Source organism: Dromaius novaehollandiae, chromosome 1, assembly GCF_036370855.1.
Source record: "Dromaius novaehollandiae isolate bDroNov1 chromosome 1, bDroNov1.hap1, whole genome shotgun sequence".
NCBI classification, from domain to species: domain Eukaryota; kingdom Metazoa; phylum Chordata; class Aves; order Casuariiformes; family Dromaiidae; genus Dromaius; species Dromaius novaehollandiae.
Window position 1 is genome coordinate 76,646,242 of NC_088098.1, and position 22,107 is coordinate 76,668,348.

At 43.8% G+C, this 22,107-nt stretch overlaps 1 protein-coding gene across 1 annotated transcript; it reads right to left on the reverse strand.

The window, feature by feature from the left end:
- Positions 1 to 8,045: 8,045 nt before the first annotated feature.
- LOC112991556 (cyclin-dependent kinase inhibitor 1-like) lies at positions 8,046 to 21,255 on the reverse strand. The gene is made up of 3 exons (XM_064517297.1): positions 21,111 to 21,255; positions 16,719 to 17,161; positions 8,046 to 12,551 (listed from the first exon to the last, which is right to left on the reverse strand). Coding segments are annotated over exons 1-3 (513 nt in total). The 5' UTR covers positions 21,113 to 21,255; the 3' UTR covers positions 8,046 to 12,483.
- Positions 21,256 to 22,107: the final 852 nt, after the last annotated feature.

Below are 22,107 nucleotides of genomic sequence, written 5' to 3' on the forward strand. Positions count from 1 at the left end.
AGCTCTTCCAGGAAGCAGGCCATGGTCTGCTTAGCTGCTGCCCTGTTTTTCTATCCAGGGGCAACACAGGCAGCTGAAGCGGCTGGAAGTCAAGAGCAGACATTGCAGTGCTGGACTCCCACTACTTGAGGTCTGTAGGCTTCAATAGACCCCAAATACACTGTAGAGTGGGGCCAGGGCTGAGTGATGTGGAAGATGGCAGGTGAGGGGGTTGGCCTCATACACAGACCCTCAGCGGAGTTTCCTGGGCCTGGAGCTGTGGTCAGAGACTTGCAGTATAGATACTGTGCAATGTGAGCTGCAGTGCCACTGTGAGATTAAACCTAACTATCAAGAAAAATGTAGCCTCTAAGGTCCTTAATGCTATGTAAAGTGCTTGGTTCATCTCTGACTCATAGATGGTTTCCCACATCCTGAGTTACCAGCACCGCTTTCTGTAGCACTCTTGTTTTTCTGACAGTTTCCCATCTCAGGATCAAGCAATGTTGACCTTGGTTAATTATTCCCAGAGGGAACGTATATACACAGTATCCTCCCACACACAGCTAGGTGCCAGACTAATCCCGACCTGTTCCAAAGGTGGAGGCAAGGAGCATGGGGGTAGGGAGAGCAGCCAGGGTTTGCGCAAGCAGAGGGGACGAAGGGCAAGCTGCCTTTCTGGGTGGGCATGGGGAACAGGCAGTGGCGGCTGGGCTGGTGGGAGCTCTGCCCTGGATCTCAGCACCTCTCCCACAGCTCTGCGCCCTCTGCATGGATCCTGCTGGTCTCTGTGCAGAGCCAGGCAGCACAGCTTTGGTACACAGCAGTAACAGTGATGCTCTGGCATTGCGACTGTTCGTGTGGCATAGCCTAGGGTTGTGGACAAGCCTGTCCAAGCACATTGGCCTACTTTAAGGCCCCTTACTGCCTCCAGAGAGATATAAAGCTACCTCAGCACATAAGGGAACAGCATACTGTACAGCTTGACACTGAGCTGCTTCTGTTTTGCATCAAATTTCTGTGATTGGTAGGGTTCATCAGCACAACAGAGGTTACATCACTTGTCTTCAGGATTTATTAAAATTCTTTAAACCTGAGACCTCTGGAAATAGTACCTCTAGGCTAAGCAATGTTGCATGTTTTCAATGTGTGCAGCTGTACTGCAGAGGCTGAGTATTTTGACTTTGGTAAATACCAGAGATGGTTAGATGCCTTAGCTAAGGCTGTGAGATGGGTGTTTTTGCTTCCTGCTTCTTGCCTATTGTAACAGTTGGCAAGGCACCTGCAGCTCTGTCCATTCAGTGGTCTCTGAATGACCTTCTCATATATCATCTTGGTTCCCCTTGGTTTCCCCCTCTCTTAGATCAGACCTTGAACTGATACCCTGTTTACCTACAGTTTAGTCTGAAGAGCCAAGTGAGTTAGGCAGCTGTCATTCTTCCACTTACAAATCAGTGACCAACGTTGAAAATACTTTTTTAACCTGTTCTTAACCCATCTATTTAGTCACAGGAACAAAGCACATCATAGCAAGATTTCTGCTAAGTATTTCTGTGCACTCCAGACAGTGCCCACTTGCATTCTGACACAGTCATCAGTAGTGGAGCCCCTTTTTGAGAGAGAGGAAAAAAAAAGAGTTCTTTAAAATGCTATTATGTTATTGCTCTGTTGCTTCTCAGTGATGGTCCGGACTGCCAAAACAAGTTTTTAAAATAGGCTAGGACCAGGAGATAAAAATCTCATGGCAGTCAGCTTGGGCCCTTTCTCTTAACAAACCCAGAGTGTTTACTGAATCTACATGTTTAACTGAGACCTCGTGCTCTTTTGCTTGATTTCTCATGGCAGCCTGCTATGAAATTCATCCAATGTATAACACAATGAGCACTTAATGGCATATTACATTAATTATTGCATATTATATAATATACAATATAATTGCATATATTACGTTATATAGAATTAATGTTATTTTAGAAGAGCTTACATTGCACTCATAGTGCAATGTCACAGTGGTCTTGGTAAAAGTATAAATTGCTAATAACGAGGACATGCTGAAGCAAAATGTTTAATATTTTATGCCTTCTTTATACTTCCTACATAAGGAAGGAGGAGAAAAGGAGAAGGAGAAGGAGAGAAAGAGGGAGTGGAAGAAAGACAGGGAGAGGGAGAAGGCAAGGAGAAGGAGAGCCCAGCATTCTTCCCTTCCCACTTTGCTTTTCACTTAAATTGTAGGTCTAGCCAGTTCTATAATAAAAATACAAACAAACTCCTGAAAGTGGGGGTGTGTAACTCAAAGAGATTGGCTGGATAGGTTCAGGGCCTAACCTTTAATCTGCCTTGATCACTCCTCCAGGATCTTTTTCAAAAGCTATTTTTCTGTACTCTAATGTTCTGCCAATCATAATTTGTATTTCTGAACACATGAAAGGACTATTTCCTGTCTCCAGTGGAAAGGGGACAGAAAAAGTATTTAAAGTCAAAACTGAATTTTCTTCTAAAGCTTACTATAGGAAAACAAGAGCCATTTCCATTACAGGCAGCGTTCAGGCGTTTCTTTAAAAATGATCACATACGGGAGGTGTTAACAAGCCATGTGCACCGGGTTACATTCTCTTTTCCATTCAAGTGTCAGCTTTGCTAGCTTGCAGTCGGAGGCAAATCAGTGATCCATGACTGAGCACATCAGCAAAGTATGATGTAATGGGCCCTGCTCTCACTCCATCCTTCACACGGGCTGTGGAGCCCAATCTCATGGAGTTAATCATTGACATGAAAGAGGAGGCCTCAACATGGACGTGGGAGGGGGCTGGGGAGGGGAGCTCACCACCAGTAAGCCAAGGCGGAAATTTTCTGCTCTGGCCGAGCCACTGAAGTCTTGAGGAGGTGTTTGGCGTTGTTGGGGGAAGGCTCTTTGATGGGAATTTGATGCCAGTTTCGTGTTTGGAGGTGATGTTTTATGTGTAACAGCTCCCCACCACCACTTTCCTAATCTCTATTACATATCTACAGACAAAACAGCTACTTGGCATTGTGCTGCGGATGTCTGCAACTTTTGCCAGGACGTTGAACAGAGGCCAGGAACTTGGGTGGAGACAGGAGCCAGAAGGTCATCTGGGGTTGCTGCTCTTTGTTAAAGCTAAATAACATTGTGAATGTACTAAGCCCCTTTCCAGGCACTGATTTTTTTTCAAGGCCTTCAGTAGTTTTTTTTTTTTTTTTTTTTTCATTGGGCTGGATCCATGTGCAAATATGTGAGGCAGAGCGGACTGCTCATTTGCACTTAGCATGAAACCTTGAGCTGGAGTTTTATTGAGGAAAATGAAGCAAAACACTCACTGCAAAATTTGCCTTGTGAGAACAAGAACTTGGGTTCTTTGTCGTTTCCTCTCTTTAGACACTGATCCAATACTCACCTTCATGAAACTATTAGTATATTTCATTATAAAGAGAAGTTAAAAAAAAGATCTGGAAGTGAGCTGAAACAAATTCTGGCAGCTGGAACAGCAGAGTTACAGCTGGATCTGACAGCACTACTGAGCAGTAGTTCTCCCTTGTCATGCTGCTGGAATCAGCGGGGACTGAAAAATTGCATGAGTGAGATTTGCATTTTACACAACTGATGTTATTAAATGAGCTCTATAGCTGCATAGATGCATTCACTGATTCTGACATGCAAGATGCCAAAGTTTATATATATTATTGAGTCATTGGTGTGTCTCTCCTTCATAAAGCAGGCTTCAGATGGAAGGAGATTAATATTTGAGCTATCCAGATTATGGTCTCTTCCCATGTCAAACTACAGCAAAATAGGTACAGACTTATATGGATACAGTAAAAAACTTGGTATCAAGAAAACCATGGTATAGTCTTTTTTGCACCAAGTCAAGTTCATGGCTTGGTGAACACATGGAGCTCAGGGATTCATGGGAAAACCTCCTCTTCATTGTGAGACTGACACTACTAGGGCCGTAAGGAAGTTCCTTCTTCCTTATTTTATTCAGGTGTTCTTTTGCCTATGAACATACACTGTATATTGAATTATACCCACCCCTACTCCACTGCCTGGGATGTAATAGTCATGGGAAATATGTCATTGTAGTTGACATTTGGTAGCTTTTTGGTGCTGGGGGCACCCCTGTTTTTCTGTATTATCCCATTGCCATTCAATGGTCCTGTGATTGATGTGGCTGCGTGCCATCACGCGACTTGTGAGCAGAAAATAACCTGCAGTGCAAATTATCAACGTTTTTCCAGTCCTGATATTCGAAGTTTCCCAACCGGCTACCGACGACTCTGTCTGATGCAGATTTTTTTATGAACAAGTATGGGCTGTGTGATTTTGATGTGGTAAAGGGAAGTCTCTCTCCACCTTATTTGTTCTCATATCCATGCCTGTGAAGACTTGCTGGTGACCTCTCCTTCACGCAGCCTGTATCCAGCACCCCTCACAGTCCTTGGCACAGGGGAGGGGCCCTCTGGTTCTTTAGATACAGGGTTTTGGCCTGCAAAATCTCACCATGGTTACATAAGGGAGAACAAAATCTGCTCTGAAATGGGGCTGAGCACTTTCAGGAGGAGCCTGAAGCCCAGCAGTGAATCTTACGGAGGCAAGAGAGCTTTTCCAAAATAAGCCACAATTTTCTGGTCTTCTGGATTCAGAAGGCAAAATCTGGGCACAAATGGACCAAAGCTTATCCTAAAGCCATGAGGAGTTTGTGTTTCTCCCAGCTGCCATTCTCTTGTGACATGTCACCAATGTATCTCTTTCTTTGTTAGCTGAAAAAGATGTCCTCACCATACGGTTCCTTTAAAGCTTGTTCCAGAGGTGTTTAATGTCTGGTTTGCTTCTGTGGTTTCACTGTTAGGAAGGGGGCCACATGTCATTATGAAGGAACCAGGTTAGACAGTTTACATGTAAATATCCCAATTCTGCATTTTGCTCAGTCCAGGGTTTTTAACTAATTCTTTACCTTATAGATAGTGTGCAGTAAGATGAGATATTCACAGCATGGGGTATGGGCCTAAAATATTACAAATAACCTCCACAGTCCTCTCTGCTGAGCTTGGCCTGCATTTGGGATGGGGTGAGAACGACTAGCAGCGGCCATGAGAAAATTCTGTGTTACTTCAGGTGTTTCCCCAATCACATTTTGTGCCTGACGCTCTCCTGATCCTTAACAGTCCCAACGGAATGTGTGATGCATTCTTTTTATGGTCCTTCTGTCAGGAAGAGCTTTGTGTCACTTCCTTATTATATAAACGGCAATGTGCGTGTTATGCCTTACCCTTCTGCCACTCTTGTTCATCTCCGAAATGGGACTGTTTCATAGCAAGCAAAGAAATCCTTGCATATAAGATGCAAATATATAAATATATATGTGCATATATGTGTATATATATATTTTTATATATGTATTTTTTCCTGGAGTCTTGCTGGATGGGAAGCAGCAAAGTATAAACTATTATTTGCAAGGCTATGTTTATCCAGACTGTGGCACCATTTTCCAGAGCCATTATCTAATTCTAGCATCTGAGAGACTCTTAGAATAAGATCTTGTGGTAACCACAAATAACAAAGTGAGAAAGACTGTGGAAAGGTAAAAAGGCTGATCTTGATTTGCAGCAGGCAGGCTAAAAATTCCCCGCAGTCTCTCCATCCCAGCCCAGCCTCTTTATGCCGCTTCACTGTTTAATATGGCTGCTTTTTTTTTTTTTTTAAAGGACAAGACAAATTGTCTAGCCACAAGAATTTAAACAATGCTTTTAATCTAAGTGAAGAAATGTGCTCTACTGCTTGGCTGCCTTTTAAGTCGAATTTTGCAGTATCTCAGCACAAGGTGTGTTCACAGGGCGGGGAGCTGTAGCTCAATGTAGCTGCGCTGTAAAGCTCGTTCAGCTACACTGTGCTTCACTTACCAGGCTGAGGGTCCCAAAGAACCTGTTGCCATATTTTTGCCTAGGAAATCTTCCCAAATGGTGCCTGCCACCAGAACCAGGGCCAAGGTACACCACTTCTCCAGGCACTCTGCTTCTTCCTCTCTTAGCCCAACACGTTTTCTATTTCATAGTGGCCCAATATTGCTAGTGAGAGTTTGTGTGCATGTGTGTGTGCGTGTGGGTGTGTGTGTGTGAGGAATATATCAGCAAGTAGTACAAAACTCATAAATGCCTGAGCTTTAGGTAGTGTCTCTCATGGAAGTGCACGTGTGGCTTGTAAGGTCAGAAAGGTTGGCCATTCCTGGGTATAAACATTTTATTGACGTGCATTTGGGAGAGTCTGTATGCCATGTCAGTGCAAATGGATATGCATACAGATATTCATATATATATATATATATATATATATGTATATGTATACACACACACACACATATTGGAAAGAAGGGAGACAGATGGTCTCTATTACTTCATGAGTGCAGGATGCAGATGATCCAAAACAATTATCATTGGAGTTTTCATATCACCGAGTTTTAAAGAGATTTCATTCATCCCATACTTAGTGGCATGGATCCAGCTCCAAAGACATATATGATATAGGGATTTAAAAATATTGATAATAAAACATTTTTTTCTGCTCAGTATGTTATGATTTTAAAGTGTAAACTTACTCGGCTCTTTAAAACTAAAGCAAGTGCTATACACCACCAGGATCCTGGGAGTTTCTCATTTCCAGTGGGAACATATGAGTGTTTCTCAGCTTTTTTCAAGCCAAGGACTACCTAACTCTTTCGGAAAAAGAATCTGCAGACCAGTTATGAGAGTGCTGCCACAATGCTTTCCTTTACAGCAGCTAATCTTCTAACCGGGCTAATCTTTGTACATACATGTATTTTTATGATCTGCTCTGTTTTGCCTCCTTGCTGCTATTGTGTGAGAATGTGTGTTTTTTTAATTTAAAAAATGCTTAAAATTGTTACAGGGATCATTTTTTGGTGTTTTCCAGACCACTAGAGGTCCCCAGCCAGTGCTGAAAAACGCTTGTATAGAGTAGCCCTTTCTAATAGTGAGGTTATCTTGGCCTGTCAGTGATCCAGGGTGAACTGATGTCTTTGGTCTCTTGCCAACATAATTTCAAGGAAGAAATTTCACGTTTGTACAAAGATGAGGAAAATATTTATTTAGCAGGTGCATGTGTGTTGTTCTTACCCACTGATTGCTGAAGTTGCTCAGAGCTTTGGAACGTGAGTTGTGTTTCTGGAGGGGATTAATGGGCAGAATTAAGGTTATTATCCCATAAACACAGCTGATCACATGAATCTGACACTTCTTAGTACCTCCTTGTAAAAGAAAGGATGGGCTTGGAAAAGATTGCCTGAAAGAGGGGCGTAGAATTAGGCTTTCAAATCCATATTTAGTTACTGAGCTTATTTTTTCAGAAGGGCTGCTCCTAAATAACTCTTACAGTTCAGTAAAAGTCATTGCAATAAAAATCTGTGTGTACGCATGCCATATATCATAAATCACTTCATCTGCTATTGAAGTGCGGCCACTTCTGGGCAAAAACATGGCAGATGTTCAACGTGTCCTGTCACAGCAACTCTCCATACCAGATTTCAGTGGGACAGCAAGAATGCTGTGAAACGGCAAGAAGGATTTAGTTAGGTGAGACATAATTACTTAAGTTGGACTATGTCCAGGACACTGGGGCAAACCTTCCTGCTTTTGCAAATTTGATTTTAACAACTTTAATTTTAAACACCTGATAGTCATGTTTCTTGCCAAGGGAACAGATTGCTGAAGGTAAAAGAGGCAGCGTTTCCTAAGCAAAAAAAATCTCAGAAAATGAAGGAGGAAAAAAGGGGTTTCTCATATGTGGTTTGTGACACCTCTGTGGGAAAATGTGAAAATATCCACTGCAGAAATGCATTTTCTGGGCTGTAGGTCAGCTGAGGCGAGCTGGGGTAGCTTACCCTACCCCACAGGCTGTGCCAATATTCTGCATGTGGAAGTGATGAATCGTCAAAGGTGGAATGGCATGGGGGGGTGGGGGGCAGTGTCGGGAGACCAGGGCAGAGCAGTGCAGAAACAACACAAAAGGGACCTGCATAAGAAGACGACAATGAAACTTCTTTTGCTATTAAAACATATATATGCACCAGCTTTTATTGATGATATGGCAAATATCCACAGTTGACAACCAAATGGTTCAGCACACCAATTTGTTCACACAGAGTTTAACTGAATCTATGGCATCACAACATTACGAGCAAAGCAAAACTAATACCTGAAAGAAAGCACCTTGTATAAGATAAACCTTCTGAACCTCAGGAGGAACTTTGTTGACCTTGGCTGAATTTGCCACATGAACTGAGCAAATCATTTCTCACAGTAGTTCACAAGCTTTGGAATAAATAAGTCCTGATCCTGTCCTAGGGCAGGGGGGTGGACTAGACAGTATCATAGGGTCACTTCCAGCCAAACATTTCTATGATTTTAAGGCCCACCCCCAATGCCTATTAACAAAGACCCAAAAGATGATGGTGGAATTATAAAGCATCTACTGTGGCAAGCTGACAGATTTTCCAGGAAACCGATTCCGTCCTAAAGAAGGGTACTTACGATAGTTTGCAGAGGAGTTGCTTTAAGTAGAAGAAAACTGTATTTGTATAATCCTGAAAATAACTAAAAGCATGTAGAACCTCTCTTTTCATGGCTCTCTTGCCCAAGTGGAACAACCTTCTCCAGGTGCTGCTGAAAGGAATTTAATGAAATGATCCATACCTGAGAGATGATTTCCATGTTTGTACAAAACATAATGCAAGTGCAACAGCTGTCCTGCAACCTGCTCTGTCCCATTTGCACATGGGACACATTTGGATGGTAAAATTCTGAACTGCATACTTCCCTAATGTATATGTTGGTCACACTATGGTACCAGTGGAAGCTAGGCTGTGGCTGTTGAGTAATATATGGCCCTGAGTCATGTATGCAGTTTATATTCAGATAAGGGGAAGGAGGAGGGCTCAGGTAGACGTAGTTGTATCTACTTATCAGCGTACTGAGGTTACAATATTTTGTGGATTCCTGATGTGGTTTCCCTTCTGCTGCGTAACCACTACATGTAAAGACAGCTGCGTAAGGCCTGTGAACAGTGCTGCTACCATTTCTTTAATGCCCCAATTTCTTTCAGTTTCTGAATACCCTCCCTTGTTCCTCATTATGAGAAAGCTGCTTTGGGGTTTGGTGGATGGCCATGCACCCATGTGGACAATCTGACTTGGTGGACAGCAAACAAGCCCTTTGCTACAGAACGAGGCTTGGTATGCCCAACATGCTGTTTCTGCCAATGGAGCAAAGCAGACCAGAGCTTCGGTGTACTGCTTTTTCCAGCAAGTCTGCTGCCTCCTCTATGCACTTAAAGAATGGGAATGTTTTAGACCCACGTAATAATAAACAATATTATTATTATAGCTTTGCTACATACTGACATATCTCCTTGTGTGGAGACATATCTCCTGTGTTTAACAAGAAAGTGCAATTTACAGGATGAACAAAATAATAAAATATTCCATGCCTGATGGAATTGTAATGAGATAGAAGACTGATATACTTTATCTACCCTGTTGATGATGGAGCCCAAACACTAATCAGAGGTTTGCTATCATTTTTGGCTATCACATCCACATCTGTAGTGCTCATATTACAGAAACCATTTTTCTTTACCTTTGAAAATCTGTGTGTGTAGAAGGGAGGCAATGGCTTTACATAGCTGCTTGTCACTTTATTCTGTAAAGTAACAAAAAAAAACTAGTGCAAAACACCTCAGTTGCAATTCTCCTCTGCTGTAAACCCAGGTAGCTCCACCACAGGTTTGTGGAGCTACAATGATGTATGCCAGAGGAGGATTGGGCCCTGCGGTACAAGTATAAGAATTTTCCAATTGCAAACACTGGCATGAAAACATTATCCCCCCCCCATTATTCTTTTGTATTACTGTGTATCTCCATTTCCAATATTATGTTATTCCAAAAAACATTAACAAATGTGTAGTCAGCAAACAAAGACACCACCCTGTCTAATCAGCAGACAATTCTTTTTCTACCATAGCACTGAACTAACAGTCGCAAGCAGAGCTAAACATGGACAGGCCTAATTCTAAACTGTGGTCTGGACCTTTCAGTCTGAATATATTGAAATTCCACTCCTGAGCTGGTATCTGCACTGGGAACAGAAAACTGTGGTGTTTAATTTGTGAATAATTTAAACGATGGTTTTATGAATTCCCAGGACAGTATCCCGATCACAAAGCATTTAAAGCAAATACGTCCTTTTAAACATACACATAAGCACTTAGGATTTTTTTCACATTGGTTCCAAAATAGCTTTCTTGTTTCACTGGGATAGCAGTGCAACAATAGTCATTATTTCTCCTAATGAAAAGAAGCATCCCTTTTCCCCTTGGGAAGAAAAAAAAAAGGGACTCAGCAGCTTCACAGTGACCTTGTGGATTGCGGGCAGGCTTGTGGGCTTTTATGCACAGCTCATGTCAACCCAGTCAGAAAGTAACGCTGCAAAACATTGCTACAAAACAAAGATGCACAGTGTCCCTGGTCTGATTTAAAATCACAGACACATGGAGGAACAGTTGTGATATTTTTCTGAACTACAGAAAATTGCACAGTTAAAAAGAATATATTGGTCTGTTCTAGTGACAAGCAAAGTTAAAAATAAAAACAACCAAACATACAAAAAGCCCCACACCTTTATGCTACATCTCAACTTGCTAAAAAACTTGTAAGAGTAGGGCCTGGCCCACAACTGCATTGAATGCACTGCTAGCAGCACTTGCCAGCTAGGCAGGCCCTTGTCCTGCTTCATTTAGGTAAAACTCCCTTTGCTACAGCCGCAGCAAGTTTTGTTTCCACAGATCCTTACTAAATCAAAAATTCAAAAGAGAAAATCACATCTTGTGGGTCTCTTTTGCATGCAGCTGGAAACAGGCCCCGATTCTACGACTTGCTGAGCACCCTTACCTCAGCATACAGAGAAACAGCTGAAATCACTGCAGTCTGCCATTTGGGGGAAACCAACTATTATTTATGTCTAAACGCTCTAGCTCTTATATGGGGGGGGGGGGGGGGAGACACTAAACTATCCTGATGTTGCATGTAATGCTGGGTGTATTGCTTCCTTAAACCACATCTCATGCGTACAGCTGACACGTGTGCGTGTGTGCACGCGCATTAATTTTTACTACCCATGAGAAGCCTTAGCTTGTGTAGATTTGAGATAAAAAGTAGAAGTTCTAAAATGCTCACATTTGCAGAGGTCTTTCCAAATGTGTTCATTAAACCTGCATCTTCAGGCCATATGCAGCAGTATAATTTAGAGAGTATATTTTATAGGTTTCATTTTCTGTTTTACCCACTGATTATTATGTGCTGTAAAACCTCAATTATCCGAACTAGTCAGGGTAATGAAGAAGGGAAATAAAAAGGAGGTGGTGGAAAAGGATATGTTACCAAATGCCCTAGAAAAAGCAGTCCATGCAACACCCAGAGGAACAGAAATTTCAGTGTTATTAATGCCCTTTATCTTTTTATAGAAATATTACCAGTATGAATAGAAGCACAATATGGTAACTAATTGTCTCCCTCATTCTTAGCATGTTCTGGTAGGCAGCAGGCAATTTAAAACACTGTGGACAAATGCACAGCCCATTTTGTCTTCATTTTCACTATGCAAACTCATAGACATAGATGGAAGAGCACAACCAAAAATGAAGGGTGAATTTGGTCCAGCTGATAACAGGAATGACTTGAAAGATACAAAAATATGTCTGCAAATTTCTACTCATAACATTTAAGATTATCTAATTCTTGAGTGGATCCAGGAGGGCAGACATACAGGGCTAAAATAGCTGCTGATACAAATGGAAACTTCCCAAGAAAAATATCAGTTTTCTCCATTTTCACCCCAGCAATATATGTACATTTGGCATCTAAATTCTGTTGTTTATGCCCCAAATAGTTGCAAGCACAAAACAGGAGTATATTCTATACCTGAAAAACATCATAGAAGAGTCAGGAACCTTTTTGTATGTCAGACCTGTAAAACTGAGATGGTGAAAATTTTAAGCATCACTGCTAAAACCAAGACAGAGGCTGTGTAAAGACAGAACAATGAAAGGCTCCACCTGTACAGTGACATGTCCAAGCACATTATTACACATATACAGCTATAACTGTTTACCACTTTCTCATGTAGAATTATTTTTAATGCATGTTAAACTGCTAGCCTTAGCTGATTGCTGTAGTGCCCCAGTTTGCTTACCAGCAGTTTTTAAGGCCAGTCATTTCTCATCAAAGTGATTCCAGTTGATTTGACCTGACCCCATTCCAATGAAAGTTTCTGTGTGCCAGAAGACTTTTCATTGCTGCTGCCATGAGTATCTTTCTGTGTGATGCCCCTAAGTGTCCACAGCTTGCGCACAGTTTCTGAGCGTCGAGGCAACTTGGCAGATGTCCCTAACCTCCCCGGTGCAGAACAATCCTGTGTTCACATTCAAGAAGTTGACTTCTTTGCATCAGCTTGTGTATTCGTTTTGACTCGCTTCTTTGCTGAGTAGTAATCTGCAGAACAACAAAAAAACACAGAGAATTAGAACTGTAACACCAATAAACTGCTTTAAAGAAATCCCTCAAATCTTGCTGGTTTTGTGTCAGAGAAGTCATTTGGACTTCTCTAAGGCTCATGAAGGAACAAAACTAATACCTTTAGTATGTTCCATAGAAAGCTATGTAATACCAAGCAAAACAAAGGAAATGTGCTGGCTTTTATCCAGTTCAGATCAAAAGACTTTGGACCCTCTTATGCAAGCTGAGCAATGTGACATTTTACTCCAACTTTTAGAGCCACTGCTGCAGTGCTTTCCTGTCAGAAACAGTTGTTTCTCCTCCTTAAAAATAATAAAACATACTCACTGTAAAATAACATCAGAAGAACTGCATTTATGTGGCATTTTATTTCTACTTATTAGGTCAAATGCGGATTCTGGGATGACTGCATGAAACCTTGCTATATCACTGAATTATAACTAATTCTCCACCCAGACAGTAAGTACTGTGGCTCAAGAGGAGAACTTTTTCATATATACACATGGCTAAATCTTTGCTTTAAGTGCAAACTTAAATCCATCTCAACAACAGAACCATAATTATAGCAAACACCTAGGAGTTCTTTCCCTGTCCTCACAGCACAAAAAATACCATTTTTTTTCAGGCAAACAGAGCAAAACTAGCTGAAACGGAAGCTAAATGCTTATTTACCTTTAGAGTTGATGGTATTTACCTGGTGTAAATTGTTTGTATTCATACTAACGAAGCTATTCCAACTTAAACCAGTTGAGGATCCAAGCTTCATAATGTTTAAACTTAAGCTTCCTATATAATCAAATTGGCAACGTATATTGAGTTCTAGCAGCATAAAGTCTTGTATGAATTTCAGCACAGAATATTACTGGCAGGGTAACTGGAACTCTACAGCCTTTCACAGCCAAGTTTGTGCAAAGTGATTCCTGCAGCCAGCTTCCTTAAGGATATGTCTACATGGCACAGTGCAACGGAGCGTAGCGGTACTGGAGCTAACCTTGAGTAAGCTGAGCTTCTGGAGCGAGACTTGATCCCAAGGAGAGTGTGTTCTCCCAGGCAAGAGCATGCGCTGCTAACTCAGTAGAAAAGCAAGTCCTGCTATTATTATAACCCACTGCAGGCTCTCAGTGGGGCCGCAGAGGAGAAGGACAGCAGTAAGAATAAAAAGCCTACGTGACAAAATGTAATCCTTGCATCTGCTGTTTCTTCTAGTACAAAGGCTTCTACAAAGCTAACCTCCATTTCATTTTGGGCAAAGAAATGCATTGTGGATTATGCTTAATGGAAGAAATTCATAAAAGTCTTAGATAGTCATTATTCCCATTTCAGCTAGTGAAGAATTTTAGCCAGAGCCAAACTGCTTAGACACTTGCATACTTCATAGCTGAGCCCCATTTCAGGATTAATGGAGGCACTTAAAAGCCAGGCGGATGTAGATCCCGAGAGCCATATTCAGATGGTTTAGCCTCCACCTAAGACTCTAGACAGGGTCCTTGAAAACAGGCTGGTACGTCTGAGGGTCTCTAAAGAGCCTATCAGTTGGCATAAGTAAAGTAGTGAGTGGGACATTTCTTGCAGCCACTCCAGAAGGAAACCCTGGGCACAGGGACCTATGAGGAAAAGATCTGTACTGCTTAAATATACCTACCTAAATACCTACTCTCATTTCCCCCTTGTTTTCTCCCACTTCTCTTGCAAAAATGGAGTTTCATGACTATATGCTTCAGAAGGAAGACCAGCAAGTGAAAACATAGAAATGTTGCCAATTTTCTCTCTTTTGACATTAAGCAAAGGAGGCAAGGACTTACGGACGTCTTCCTGGAGAGCCGAGTGACACTACAAGGTCTAAGTGTATCAGACTGAGGCAAGCCAACAGATTTGGAAAAGAAGAAGAGAAGCAAAAAGCTGGTAGGGTTCCCCAGCCCTGGTTAGAGAAACACAGCTTTCAAAAAAACAAAAAAAAACCCTAATCAACCAACCAACCAAACAAAAAGGCCTGTAGCTGAGCTACTTTCTGAATTTGAGGCTCTTCCAGACAGACAGCAGAGCAGAACCACACTGGAACTACACTGAGAAAGACGAATGAAAATGAAGTATTTGCACATAAAAGGTTTGGGAGACAGAAAGAAAAATGTACTTTCATACCAGTTATCTCTCTGCATGTCTGAGAAGTCAAATACAGCAAGAAAACCTCTGCTCCTTCCACTCTGGAGGCGCCAATGTCCACAAAACCCCATGGATGGTTTTTAATACGCTGATATTTATTTAATGGGCCACAGCTGTCCTTTAAAGTCTAAATTAAATGCACATTGTTGGATCTTAATGTAAAGCATTACAGTGTTCCTCTTGACCAAAGACGAATGCAGATAACTGTGTTCAAATCCAGTCGGAGAGCCTGATCCTAAACTAACCTTTCATTCTGGAATGGCAGAAGTTGGGCAAATGGGCTGAAAAGTGAGGTCAGACCTCATCAGCAGTTATCACTTTCCCATAACATCCTGCCTTCAGTTTTGCCTGAATTACTGGAGTCTTGTTCAGAGGGACAAGCTTTCTGCAGCCAGAGGAAAATTTTAATGAATTGTTCAGCTGGCAATAAGGAGGCTGCATGGGTCTATGTGTGTTTGTGAGAGAAGGAGAGAAACCCTGATCTCCAAGCGTCACCAAAAAAGAGGACTGCAAATGATTTTCTTGGCCCATCTCATTACACCCAGATTCCTTGGGGAGAAGGGTACCGTTAGACTAAATAGTTTTCTCTTATGAAAACATATGTGGGAAAGTGTTAAACTGTGCAGCATGGTATTTTGGTTTCCACATCCCCTGTTGAAATGCATCTTGCCTGGGGAAAACAGAACGGAAGAAAAATGTCCCCTGGAAATATCTGCATAATTTACTCCCACACACCTAGTGAGAGATTTACAATTGAACAGCAGTTCCCTCAAACCATCACAACATTGTGCTCTGAATTACACTTCTGTACTCCTACCTGTAAATTATACTGCTAATTAGTTAATGGCTGTAAAGTGCTTTGGAAAAGAAAAGTGCACTCATTATATATCATTGTTCTGTACTCCACTGTACAATGTTCCAGTCTTCATTAATCTCCAACCTCTTCCTGAACCTCTCTCTAGCAATTAAGTTTCATACCCTCAAATAGCAAATTATTCTATTGTCTGACTTACTGAGATCAACATCACTATTCAGAAAATGTTTCCTGAAACCTTAGCTTCAATTATCTTCTAGGCAATTTCGAGCTGGTGTCTCACATCAAACTCCCCAAAGAAAATCTTTTGTCTATGTCTTGAAAACCCCAGCCCAGGATAAACCAAAATCCCAGTATGGATAAGAGAAATCTAATCTATGAGATCAGATTTTTCAAATACGCTCAAATCCTACTGGGAAGAGAAAATGAGGGGCCAGATTCTCAGAAGAGCTTAGCATGCAGGATGCTGAGGACCTTTAAAAACTTAGAACTCCTTTATGGGTGCTGAAACAAGAAATCCATTCCTTTGTGCATCTGGCAGCAAGTCCTGGTGAGAGGCATTTTAAAACCCAGCCCCCTTCTGCTGCCTGGCCAAGTTTAAGATTGATCTGCCCTTAAAATTCCTGGATGCCTTCACTGAGTATAATATCCAAGCTGAAGCTAGAGGAGAACTGCCTGCTTTCTCTGGTTTCTAGTCTTCCTCCTAAGGCTTAGCTCAGCCAGCTATGCTCCTCACTGCACTCCGGAAACTATAAGCAAACAAAACCCCACAAACTCCCAACTGATGGGCAACCCTGTTTTCTTGTTGGGTTCTTGCTTGGGAAATTATCTCACTGCTTTTCTTAGAATGGCTTTTTAAATGCCTAACCCTTGTAACCAGCCTAACCATCCTCTTGGCAAGAAGTGGCCATTATCTTATTTGTTCTGATGCTGACAAGTCCTAAACAAACCCCCAGGGGCTGGAGGGAGGTTGTGGCACAGCACCTTTGAAAAAACACAAATCAATAGTCCCTCAATTAAGAGTCTGCATTCTTTCTCTCTGAGATGCTTCTCTTAAGAAAAAGATCCTTTTTCTTAAAAGAAGACTGGTTTATGGGCCTATCAAGGAATTTCTAAGAAGCTGCTGGGACCAGGTTGGACCACTTGAGCAATACAAAGGTATCACACACCTGTCAGAGATGTCTGTCTTCTTTTTTTCCCTTCTGGGCTCCTCTTGCCCCCTGTTTTCTTTGAAGTTTTGGGTTTCTCAGTCAGTGTCACCTGGGCAAAGTGGTGAATCTTGTCCTCCCTGCCCAGGGCCCAGTTCAAGTGCTGCAGGGGTCTCCGACTGTCCCCTACAATGCAGCTGTGGTAGAAGGCGGGCACCTGGTGGCCCTCGAGCTCTTCCCACTGCAGAAGCCCCTCGGCCGGTGCGTCCCGGAGGAAATCGAAGTTCCACTTCTGCTGGGCTCCCTCGATGCTGCTGCGCAGCATGTGTTGGAAGTCCTGCTGCAGCTGCTCGTGGTCTACAGGGCCAAAGAGGTTCCTCCGGGCCTGGGTCGTCTTCCCCCACCTCCGTTCCATCTTTTCGCCCCTCTGCCGCTCTCCAGCAAGGGTACACAGCAATGCTTCCCTGCCAGGGACAGAAAGACCATCAGCCACCCTTTGCAAGCTCAGTTTTATGGGCACCTCATTCTCTTTACGGGGAGTAAACCTAGATAATATCAATCACACTATAGTAAATCTTGGCTCATCTTTGAAAAAAACCTTATCCCAGTCCAGACTGAGAATGCTCATTGACTTCTATAGGATGTGTCTGTGGGCAGCAGCTTTAGTAATGCAGAAGGGTGAAATGCCCTCACCTCTTCCGGGTATCCTTATTTCACTGTGTACTAAATAAGGGTTTGTCCTAAGGGCTTAGAGATACACACGGAAGTGGACAACGTTCCTTGAGGTAGGGACTGTTATTTTCTTTGTTGTGCTTTGTTTACATTGTCTACAGTAGGCAGGCTTGGAACAGGACTCAGACGCCTAAAAGTTGTAGTAATATAAAGCACAGCAAAAGACAGAAAGCACAGAGGTGGTACTTGGGAAAACAGGCATGAGCATCACCTTAAACAAGGGGAAGGGACTGAAAAGAAGAACTTTCAGGGCAAAGAAAGGTGAGGGCAATCAGAAAAATGTAAAAGACAAATGTTTAATTTTAAAGTGGATGTGGTATCTCTTCCTGACTATTCTTAAAACTTCTTTTGCAGTGTTGGTCAAGTTAGAAATTAAAGATGATCAGATTTATTACTTGATTCTTGACTGCCGTTTTCATTCCAAAAAATGGTCTCAATCACAGACAAAAAAACCCTTGTCTTGCTTCCTATAAGGGCACACCTCATTCAATTACCAGTAGGTGAGCTTCCCTTTTATTAGGCCAGCCTGAGGACAGAAGAGACAGGGTTTGCATCCTCTGCTGGCAGGTAAGGTAGAGACATGGCAAGAGAAACCAGGCAATTTACAGATTTTATAGGCCAGAAGGGCATAAAAGTACCAAATATGCTCACTCACTAATTACTGCCTCAGGCCTCTAATTTCTGGAAAAGCTCAATATAGATCTCAGGGTTGTATCCCTGCAAAAAGTTAAGTGAAGTCTGAGCATCCCATCACAATCACACCCAAGTGCCTGCTCTGGAAATGTCACTTTGGGGCTCTTTATCAAGAGCTTGCCAGCAATGGGGCACTGCTGGCACTTATTTGGTTCTGGGCATATCTGGTGGAAGCCAAGTGTCAGTGCTGAGGTTGGAAACACACCTGAACAGCAGGAGACCAAAGAGGCTGACAGGCTCCTGCATCTGTTTAAATCATATTCCTTGCCCTTAGTGGCTCTGAAACAGTGGCCCACAAATGCATGGCCCAGAGGCAGAGGAAATTAAAGCAGAGGCTGCCAGCTCTTGGTTGCCCTTACGGCACATATGTAGATTTCCAAGTGGCGGGTGCGGTTTGCTGAAGGTTGATGGCTCCCAAGCACTGTGCACCACTGTACAGAGACAAGACAGAATAGACCTCTGGGCTGGGAGCAAAACAGCCCTGGCAACCATCCGGGGCTCATCACCGGGGCTCCTCGCTCTGCACTGTGGCGCAGCACCTAGCAAGGGTGGCAGAGCACTGTTTTGAGGAAAAGCAGCTGTAGTGTACAAGAGTGAGGATAATCCTCTAGGTGGCATCCGGCATCCCAGAAAGCAAAGACAAGCTTTTCCTACAGTTGTGCACAACCTTGCCCTTAGCTGTCAGGGTACTCGGCTGTCGTGGTTGTTGTTGTAGCCAGTAACAATCACATGGCAGCTCTACTGCTTTTGCAGCCCATGCCAAATCTCCAGCAGTTTACAACTACATTAATTCAAAGGTAATCTATCAGTTTTAGGGATGAATATGCAGTGCTTTGAAGGAAATACTCTTCTACATTAGAAACTCTCCTCATATGTAGTAGAGTTGGCTGCTTGATACAAGTGAATCAGGGCTAGCAAGAAAGAAGGTATTTATCAAACATTTTTGGCCTTTAGTAATACTGCATTGTAATAGCATGTATGAATGAACTAGAAAGAATCTATCTTGCTCTGCTAATGATTACAGGAACATGGGAATAACTATTCCAGCACAGACTACTAATGCAGTGCCTTGTCTTTAAGACTGTCTAATTCCAGGTGTTTCAAAGGCAGATAAAATGCCTGCAGAGAGGATAAATATAGAATAACCTTTCCCTATGGAAAGTTTCTTCCTAATGCTCCTAATTATATCATGAATCACAAATGCTTATAACTCTTCTAAACTTACAGCATGTGTATATAGTGACTGTTGCTGTTACCATTATTCATGATCACATCTAGGGTGAAATCCTGGTCCTACAGCAGTTAGTGCCAGTTTACTGCAGCAGAACTTGGGAAAAAAAAAGAAAAAACAAAAAAAACCATTCTTTCCAGCTCTTGGCTCTAAAGCTACACCATCACTATTCTCAAAGGTTAGTCCAGGTTGTGTGAGTGTATTAAACACCTCTAAAATTAGACTGAAATGCTTGTTAAATGCAAAAACATTCATTTCCTTTCTTTCTTAACCCATGTTTTTTTCCGACATCTAAGTACAAGCTGTCAGCCCCATTCAACTTTAGACCTACCCATACATGGATCCGTATTAAAGTCAAGGTGCAGGACAGAAAGTTGAAAGATAGCACTTTGCACTAGCAATGGCGACTTTTATTTTCTCACCAGTTTTCTGCCTGCTTGAATGAGTCGAAAAGAGATATAAACTTCCTGAACAGTCCAGTTTTTGCTTTTTGCATCAAACTTTACGAGTATCAGAGGAATGCTATGTCACATTTTTGAACGTCATATATATGTATGGTTTCAAAAAGAAAAGGATGAGAATGCTTGAAGGAATTAATGCTGTGGATTTTTCATTTTCATTTTTTCAGTGAAGGACTGTTTCCCAGTAATCGTGATACTGAATTAAAGTTGCTAGCTATAAATCTTATTTTCAGACACACTGCTTGTCTGTGACAGGTGCTCAGGTACCCTTACCTAATTCTGTTTTAGAAGAATAGCTGAAAAGGCCTCTGCTTCCCTTCAGGGTGCAGGGGAAGCCACAGTCCTTGTCTTTGGCTTTAAGTTGTTTCATCCCTCCTCTTTCTTCTCTGGTGTTTGCTACCCTGGCAGCATAGTCAAGTGCCACCATCTGTCCCTAATACACATCCCCTTTGTACTGAGGTGAAAGGGAAGGGTGTGTGTGCAAGAATGGGATTTATTTGTCATAACTTCAAACAATAGATAAGGCTTGGCTGCTTGAAGGCACAGCTGAACTGCTCTGCAAGCCCCACCGCGCTGCATTCAGTGCTGCTCTCTCGCGCTGGTAGGGACCTGTTCTCTCCCCGTGCGGGGAGCCGGGTTCAGCGTAAACCCCAGCACCTCTTTCCCTCACCTCCCGGCCAGCCAGGAACCCCCGGGCCCTGCGCAAGGTGAGCGGAGGCGACCGCGAGCTTGTCGCTAACTGCGGTCACTCCTCTGAGAGCAGGCTCGCAGGAACGCGCTCGCTATGGAGATTTTGGTATTGAGCCGCAAAACAGCAGCACATCAGCAAAGCATCGACATCAACCTGCCGCGATGGGCTGCAGGGCGCCCGGCTCCCCGCGCGCAGAGAGGAGGGGAGCGGAGCGAGAGCCGCCTCCGAGACGGCCTGTGCCCAGCGCTGTATCGCCCTCGAGGAAGCCAACAGGACGCGGCGGTCTCCTGCCCGACCTCTCGCCTTCCCAAACGCGGACCGTACCCATGAGGGTGGTGTGTGCGGCAGTGGGGGGCCCGCACAAGACGGAGGGGATCTGCACCGCGGCAGCGGCCGCGGGCTGCCCGCTTCGCCGCGGCTGCCGGCCCGCGGACACCGGTCCCGGGAGCCGCCCCCGGGCCCCTGCGAAGGGAGCGCGGCCGCCGCCGCCGCCCGCCCGGCTGCCCCCCGACGGCGCCGCGGCGCTCCCCTGCAAACCCCCAGACGCCCGCGGTGAGGGCCCGGGGCGGCCTCCCCCCGGGGGCTCCCGGACGGAGCTCACTTACATGCGGGAGGTCGCGGCTGCCACCTCGGGGCCCACGGCCGGTGCGGCGGGGAGCGCGGGGAAGCGGCCGCAGCCGAGCGCTGCCGCCGGGCTCGCAGCGCGTCCCGCCCCGTCCCGCCCCGCCGCCGGAGCCGCCGAGCCGGGCGCGCGGGGGGGGGCGCCGGGCTGCGCCGCACGTGGCTCCGCAACGTGAGCGTGCCCGCCGGCGCCGCAGGTGCCCGGGCAGGAGCTCGGGGGCCTGTACCTACTAATGACACCTTCGCCACTGTGATGCGTAGACGCTCGACAGTCCCTGCCAGATTTGGTTGCCTGTGTTTATATCTCATCTACATCAGCCATGTATTTCCCTGCTTTTTAGTAACGCTTAGCACTTCTCCGTGAAGTGAGGTGTTGTCATGTTTTAATTTCCCGGTCACTCCGAGAAGACTCGTGAGGCAGGCCGAATAATCCCTTTGCGGAAAGTTAGCTCTATGTTATTCACTCCATTTTCCAGGTCATGGTACAGAGGCAGAAGTGCAGAGGGATTTGGGAAGTTTGTGATAGGGGGCCTCCATCTCCGGAGTTTCCAGTTCTGATTTTGAAAGCCCTGCTCGTTTTCATTCCTCTGTATTTCTAGGTTGATTTTCAAGAGGTGGAAGAGAGGGAAGAACTGGCAAAAGGCCACAGTTTTCGTCAGCTACTTTTTTCAACTTGTTAATGATAAGAAAGAAGAGGGTTTGGGGCCGAGAAGGGGAGGAAAATAGTAATTCTACAGGAACAGCACTGCTCTTCTTAAAATCAGGCAGCAGGGCCCTTCTTCCCTTCAATCTTCCCCCACCCCCAACTTATAAGATTTCCACCATTCTTTGATTTCCTACCCCTGAGCATTACCCCTGCAGGGTGAATGCCAGAATTTTGCTGTATATATCCCCATTTTTAAAGTCTTGTGGGAGAAACTCAATATGGCATTTTGCATTTCAGTGCGCATCTCGTAGAACATCTCGTTTGGGCTGTGTGAT

Excerpts from the sequence above, each read along its gene's own strand:
- LOC112991556 (XM_064517297.1), bottom strand. Across the intron at positions 12,552-16,718 it reads AAGACAGACATCTCTGACAG|ATTACTACTCAGCAAAGAAG; the intron begins GTGTGTGATACC and ends GTTGTTCTGCAG.